General features: G+C 39.0%; 1 protein-coding gene across 1 annotated transcript; it reads right to left on the minus strand.

Moving 5' to 3' along the window:
* Positions 1-782: 782 nt before the first annotated feature.
* LOC138038936 (asparagine synthetase [glutamine-hydrolyzing]-like) lies at positions 783-7,700 on the minus strand. Its single transcript, XM_068885030.1, is given in 4 exon segments — positions 783-3,607; positions 4,676-5,063; positions 5,066-5,600; positions 7,400-7,700. Coding segments are annotated over 4 exon segments (1,959 nt in total). The 5' UTR covers positions 7,675-7,700; the 3' UTR covers positions 783-2,846.
* Between the last annotated feature and the right edge of the window lie 435 nt (positions 7,701-8,135).

Here is an 8,135-nt window from a genome sequence, read left to right on the forward strand (position 1 = left end):
AAACTTTTTCAAAGTTAATCTTTTTGTTTGCAACTAAAATTCTGTATGTTCGACCGACACTTTCTTTGTCACGAATGACTTTATAATAATAATTTGAAGTCCGCTTGATTATTAGAGCACTTGTCCTCGGCTTTAGAAGCGTGACATTTCAGTAACAGAAGTAAAAAGGTTATGACAGGTTGTGCGAGTGCCGTACCAGAAAACGCCCTGCTCAAGCACGTCCACACTTAATAACAACGTTTTATTTGTCTTAAAGGAGAACTAAAGGCCAAAATCAGCAATTTTCCCAGCACTTTTTTCGGAAAGCCTACATAAGTAAAGTTAAGTTTGTGGAGTCATTTCTTCTCGTTACTTGTTTTTTGCGACAAAATTACGTTCAAAGTTGGGCTTTTCGGCCTTTTCAGTGCAGGCTCAAAGACTAAATCAGCACCCTGCTGTGACGTATGATATGGGGAACAGAGATTTCGTAATCAAGGAACAAGGTAAAAAAAAAAAAAAACAAGTGCTGCTGTGGATATTTTCTTCGTTGTTTTGCTGTTTTCTTTTCAAAATGAGTGGTGCTCAGCCGTTTCAGTCAAAACATTGCTACTATATGGGGCGCTCTCGCATGTCTTCTTCGTCATAAGCTGCAAAAATGACCGCTGACTCCTCCACTGAGCCGCAATGCTAATGGCCCAAAATCGGAATAAAAACTTTTTTTTGGTGTAAAAACGACGGATATGCCAGAAAATAAGTTGAAAACATTATTGCGCATGGTCTAAAGTATAAACAAAAAATGCTTATTTTTTTGCTTTCAGTTCCCTTTTAATAATTCTGCCATTGAAAACTTATTGTTACATTGAAAAACCTCAATACATGAACTGCGTACATATAGCCTGGCATTTCCTGCAATGTGTTCTTGGCAAATTTTTGTTATGTCTTCGCCAAAACTTTGTCTCAGCATATGAATTTGGTGCTGCAAGGAATCTTCAAAAAGTTAAATCTAAGCTACATGTACGTCCCCAATTTTAAGCATTTACAGCTTGATAATCAGCTGAACATTTGCCACTGGGTAGAAAAAGAATCGTTAACCTCTTACATTTTTTGTACAAATTTCTAAATTAAAATTGCACAAAGGTTACTCGGTAAACCAGGCTCAAGTTTCCACCGATTGCTTAGTGTAAAATTAACTTTCATACTTAAGTGCTGAGGTATTGAGGCATTCATAAAAATACAATGAACTTGTAGTAACAAAATTTTAAACTGTTATTATGCATAGAGTTAACTGAATAGAGTGTAATGTATAGTGCTAGATTCTTCAATTCCCACCCTGGTCAGAGTTTTTCTCTGTCCATCTGTAGGGCTAACGCTCACATGGTTCATATGGGATTGAAATCTAGCACTATACATTACACTCTATTCAGTTAACTCTGTTAAAATATAAGTGCTACACGGCCAACGTTTGTATAAACGTAACCTTTCCTTGTTATTTATTATGCATACCTAGTCTGTTCGGACTTCTTATCAAGACTTTCCTAAGAAAAAAAGAGAGGTTCCATCAACAATATCACTAGACAGATTCTGCTCGGCAACTTTTCGGTTTTTAAGCAACTTTTTCGGCTTCGAGCAACTTTTTTGAAATACTAACAATACAAACAAGATTCATCAAGTGAATTCTGGTTCGCGACATATAGGTTGGGTATCCTGTGTTGGCTGACCCAAACATTGCCCAAACTAGAACCAGTGCCTCAACCTGTCCCTAAAACAAAATGGCGAACATCGCAGAACTACATTGTATCTTCTGAAAACCCAAACGACGAGAGGTAAATCAAGACCCGATGAAGGTTGCAGTCGAAAAAGGTGCTCAGCTTTCAGCGCCTGAAATAGCCTCTATCTCACGAAAACTCTGTTGTACCAAAGACAATGTATTTATAAGTTTATATTTGGCTGATGCAAGCATCACACTACATGCTGAACTTTGTATTTTTTGGCAAACCATATTTTGTAAAAAGGTCAATTGTGGCATGTTTAGAACTAAACAAACAACAAACTAAGGCTGTTATAACATAAAGCGCAGTTTCCAAAAAGCAACTCTTGAAATTTTTCGAGCAACTTTCTCAAATTTGAACAATTTTAGAGCAACTTTTCGGGGAATTTTGGAGAAACTTTTGAACAAAATCTGTCTACGCCTAGTCTCGAGCATCGCAACGTGCGCACGAAATTTTACATATAACGCGCGTACGGAGCCTATCAGAGAGAGGCTCTTTCACGTTGAACAAATTCCATGAGGCGAAGCCAAATGGGCTATTGACCCGTGGCCCTTGAGGGCGAAGGGTCTAATTGTTTTAGTATCACCCAACTAGTCGCACAGGAAAGGCAATAATAAAGTTAGCAAATGCAAGTTGAAAAAATATTTATTTGGGAATAAAACGAAAGAGAGCGTCACGCTATTCGCTAATCGAGGACTATTACTAATAGCCCTCTAGTAGCATAGCCAATCAAAATGCAACATTTGCATTAGTCCACTAGTTGGGTGATACTAATCACAAATTGACTTCAAAAGGTAAAAGAACATCTTAAAATTTGTTAAATTTCAAATTTTAAGCCTTTCGGCTTTGGTTACGAGAGAATCACTAGCCACCAAAAACTGACAAATTCAAAAGCGCTAATGAGCCTATACTCTCTTCATAAAATTTCCAATTTTCAAAGCATTGCTACTCAGAGGTTATCTGGTAAATTCCGCTCAAAGTTTTAGAGATAGCTCATTATGGAATGAACTTTCAATATTCAGTAATGATTTTTTGATTGATAGATTAGCAAACGACGGGCCTTTGCTAATGAAGCAACAAATGTAAACAAAGATTTCCCTATTCTTTGTAATGCTCCAAGGTTCTAGCTGAGGGATCGGTGGCATTGGTCCACTTTGGCATCCACAAGTATGGAATAAACTGACTTTGACCAGGAAAGAGCTCCTCAAATATCTGCCGGTAATAAAAGCCTTCTTTGCTCTTCGGAGTGTTGTCAGGATAGAGCTCCTCTGCATTTGACATTGCCTCATCTGGAATCTGGTTCTCGATGTAATTCTGTAGGATCTGGAACCAGGCCTGCCCTGGTTTGGTGGAGGACACCCCATCAGAGAATGCCTCTTTGGCACGCCACAGGATCTCCTTGGGCAAAGCATCTGTGTCATCAAATGAAGATCGCAAAAGCCACTTCTCAATGCCGTCTTTGGGTTGACGGATCTCTGGATCAAGTGACAAGAAGTACGATGTAAAGTGGACGTCTAAGAAAGGGACGCGAATTTCCAACCCATGAGCTGCTGTTGAGCGGTCACCTCTGAGAACATCATACAAGTAAAGATCCTCAAGAAGCCTTCGGGATTCTTCATCGGCTTCTTTTGGACTTGGCGCTTTATGGAAATAAATGTATCCCTGGCAAAGCTCATCAGAACCTTCCCCAGAGTAGATGACAACAGTGTCTGTTTCTTTACTGATGTACTTGCTCACAAGATACATTCCCACTGAAGCACGAATTGTTGTTATGTCCCAGGTCTCCAAGGCATAGATGACGTCACGCAATGCCTGGATGCCTTCTTCAGCTGTGAATATGACTTCATGATGTTCACTACCTAATGGAGTAAAATCAAATTTTCTCAATTTGTTGTTACAGTTCCTCAGGTCTGTACGTACAGAGACAGGGCACAGAAGAAGATATCAGCATATTGACAATGGTGACAAATCGAAACTGTGATAACTTGGTGGGAACAAACCTTGAGATTTGCCCCGCAACTTGGAGTCAAGATCTTAAACTCCAGAAAATTAAAAACGTCTTGGTGTCAGTTACTGAATTTTAGAGTCAAAAGATCAATCGAAAAGTTTGCCTAATGAAGTGACAAAATCACTTTTTTATTCAATTAGCCAATATCAAAAACACCATAATATACATGTACGTTGTTTGTCCCTCCAAAATTTTGCATGAGAATTGTTGTTGTTTTCTCTTGGAACTTATAAGGGTCCCAAGAGAAACTGGAAACAATGCCTATGCAAATTTTGGAGGGACAAACAGAGAGTATTATGGTATTTTTGATATTGGATAATTGCGCTGACAACACATGCTAAAAAAGAAGATTGTATTGAGTGATTTAAAAAAATGCAGGAGGTGCACCCTCTCCCCTCCCCCCCACACATTTATTTTTGCAGAACATTTTCAGACTCATTTCTTACTAAGCAGCCAGTAAATAAGAACTTGATTGGGTTGAACCCCTAAATGTTTACTGTAGTCAGCCTGCAGCTGAGAAGCTATAAGGCATTTGGAAGAGCTAACTTCAAACTAACACACTTCGAGGATGACATATACTCCTCCTGAACAATACGAGGGGATCCTACAAGTGTTCTTCAAATTGATGCATTTTCTTCGCAAACTGACGGGTCTGACCAGCCAGTTCTGACAAAAGGAAAGTACCCTAAAGGATAATATTTGCAAATGTAATTAGTTCAATTTTTACAACTGTAGAGATTTCTCTTCGAAAACTTTAGTCAGTTGAAATGTATTTTATATAGTTTAGAATTGTGAAGCTCCATTGCCCTTAAAGAAATGAGCGCTACATGTATATAAATTCTTGTGTTACTATTGTTGTTTTCGTTGTTGTTGTTATTATTATTATTATTACATTTTTTAGTTATTATTAGCAACTTACCAATGTGTTTTGCGACTTTTCGCGCTGCTGCGACATCTGTACTCCCTTCCATTCCAATTGAGAAGGTCTGAATCGGGTAGTCAATTCCACTTTCCTTTGCAAGCTTTGTTAAATAGGATGCTACCAAGCTGGAATCCAGGCCACCAGAGAGTAAACAGCCAATCCTTCGATCTGCCATGAGACGCTTGCGTACAGCTTCTCTGAAGAGCTTCCTGATATTTTCCATGACGTCTGACGAATCTGGCTTCACTCTTGTGTCAAATACAGGCATCTTTCCTACCTCTGTGAATGCCTTTTGCTCAATAAACGTAGTCTGTCCTTCGGTTGACAAGCTGTATGATGCAAAATGACTGGGAGGGAATGGTTTTACCACAATTTTATCACCATTTTTTCAAAATTTTTTATAAAAGGAACAAGACCTTTAGCTTCAGAGCTTAAAGCCAAAATTCCAGTTTCTTTGCCAGCTGCTGACAATGTAAACAATGGACGGATCCCAAAAGTGTCTCTGCCGATATGCACTAGCTTCTTTGAAGTATCAATAATGCAAAAGGCAAAAACTCCATCCAACATCTGAGCCATCTTCTCAATTCCAAACCTGTTGTAAAGGTGGAGCAAGACTTCTCCGTCACATTTGGTGAAGAATTGAAAGTCGTACTTCTGTCCAACTTCTTTGTGGTTGTAAATCTCCCCATTGTATACGAGGTACAGATGCGGCAGATCCTTGATTCTCATTGGCTGCATGCCATGGAGATCATCCACAATAGCAAGGCGATGAAATGCTAGACAGCAGTTTTGGAAGTGAGGAATGGTCTCCATACGGAAAACATCAGGTCCTCGCTGACAGATTTTCATAGCATAAGTAGTATACTTTGAGTATTCCGGAAGACCAAATATCGCCCAGATCCCACACATGATGACCTCTCGTCTGTAAAGTAATGAACTCAATTCTCATCATTGTAGCTTTTTCAAGAACTGGTGAACACTAGGATTTGTTTCTTAAATACTTAACCCATTGACTCCTTATCCTCTTCCTCTTAGTTCGCTTATCGTGAGTGAAATGACAGAGAATCCAAAGGCTAAGTACGTTAAATTTTTGTTGTGTGTGACCCTGTTGATGTTAAATTCCGTGCGCGCATGTGTCATCGTCTCGGTTCTCGTTTTGCATGTAACTTGCCTATTTTGAAAATTATGCAACTTTTCTTCGAAGTTAGTGTTAAAATTAACGTGTTAAACATGAAACTTGAATGTATTCAATGGCTTGGTTATTAACATTGGCCATGGCAAAGCCAAGGCCGCAAGGGCCGACGATCAACTGTGTATCGATCGCTTACATTTGTTTACTCTTTTGTTCCCAAATTACACCTCGTGTAGTTAAAATAAATGATGCTCTTTTACGGATTCGATTCCCCGAGACGTTTTCAATGTGATCGATGGAGGTTTGACAGCCCATACATTTTGATTGATGAATCAACAGGCACAACAGTTTCAAAGAAATTAATCACTTTAAGTACATATTCGTTGGGAGGGATAAGACTATTTTTTTGCAATTAGAAATCTGAAAGGGTACTGCAGCAGCAATTAAGAGGCAAGAGATCGCATGTTAATTCTTGAATATTAATTAGCTGGACCCCCAAAATTTTACAATGGACCCCCAAATTTTTCAAAAAGGGGTCCAGAAGACCCCCAAATTTGAAAACCTGGATACATCTCTGAATAGGCCACTTTCAAAACTACCATAAAGACTATTTGTTTGCCTTCCAAACTTTTGCATATTAAGCATTGTTTCCAGTTTATCTAGGAGCCTTGCATTGGTCCCAAGGGAAATTAAAATAATGCTTATGCAAAATGCAAAATTTCGGAGGGCAAACAAAGAGTATTATGGTATTTTTGAAAGTGGCCCATGTGGCCCAGGGGGGCAGGGATTGACAGAGTATTACATCCAGCCTCCCCTTACAAATATATGAGTTCACGCTCTTGATTGCATCATGGGTAATCAGGGCAACATGGTGGGAAATTCAAAGGTTTGTATGGAATTTCAACGCAAAAGATACTGCACATGACTCTACCATATAGACTTTCGCCTTCATAAACCAAACATATAAGTTCATGTTCACAACTGCGAAGAACTAGACTTAGTATCCGTTATTTGGAATCCCTAAATATTGCTTTTTTTGTCTCCATACATTCAATTACAGGAAATGTATGGCAGAAACTCTTTTTAATAAAATGATTTCTACAATAGCCATTCCCTCCAAACTTATTCTGTCGCACCTTTGAGCGCATATCTTCTGTTCTGGAAATAAAAAACCCAAAATTGTCACGAATACTTTTCATCGTTTTGAACTTCCTCACAACTTCATCTTGCCTTGATTACCCATGATGCACCCAAAAGCGTGAACTGGTCTATTCTGCACAATTCGATCAAGACAAAGACTTATTAACAATCCACTCAAACAATCTAACAGTGCTAGTCGAATTCTGCCACAATCTGTCGCCAAATCAAATCAAACGACAAACCTTTCGTTCATCGCCAGCTTGCTTAGAACGAAAGGCTTAATCGACTGAACACAGTCCTAAGAGTCTGTAAGAAAGCTAACAGTTGTTGTATCAAACTGTGAAAGCATGTCTTCGAGTGTGAAGCCTAACCATGGCGAAAAGAAGTGCCGTGCATTTCAACGTCAAAACATTCTTTTAAATCCAAATTCAGGGCTTAGGGTCACTTACCTTATCGACCACCAAAAAATCGCTACGACAACAGGCAAAAGATCTTCTTCCTCGTGGAACTTCGAAGAAGAATGACGCAATGGTTTCCATGCCTTCCACGTGTAAGGAAAGATGGCCCCATCTAATTGGCTGAATTTTTTTTTTTTTATGTTTGAATGGGGAGTGCAACGTGCCTGCCCGACATACCTTTTGAGCCGAATGTTTTCTCTTCGTTTGTTGTAAATGAAAGAACGACAAAATACTACAGAAAAGTTAGCCAATTGTGGTACAAACATACTCTGCTAAGAAACGTTACTTAGACTGGAACTTTGTTTATCGTCTAAACAACTTTCAAGCGTTGGGTTTTCGACGCTATTGTCATGCTATTAAGTCACGCGATGCCTTACAAGTCGCACATTGAATGGCCTTCGTCACGGTGGCAATTATTGTTCGCAAACAACAAATTTTCGTGTTTCACTCTCCCATCAACTCATCATCATAGCTTTTTTTACGAACCAATCCCTTCATCACCACGTGATACCCAACTTGAAGCATAAAAATCACAGAGGGTTCTCTGTACAAGAGATATTAGAGATCATTAGAGACCTTTAGATTCTAGGACGAGGACGAGAACGAGTACGGATTTTGACTTCCCGTTTTTCGCGGAACAACTTGGAAAATTTGTAACCCGTACAATTGATCTTACTCTTTGTTAGCAGTATTGGTTGCTCAGTTATTCTTTTTGCTGGTAACTGAG

The sequence above is a fragment of the Montipora capricornis genome, chromosome 1, assembly GCF_036669925.1.
Source record: "Montipora capricornis isolate CH-2021 chromosome 1, ASM3666992v2, whole genome shotgun sequence".
Classification (NCBI taxonomy): Eukaryota; Metazoa; Cnidaria; class Anthozoa; order Scleractinia; family Acroporidae; genus Montipora; species Montipora capricornis.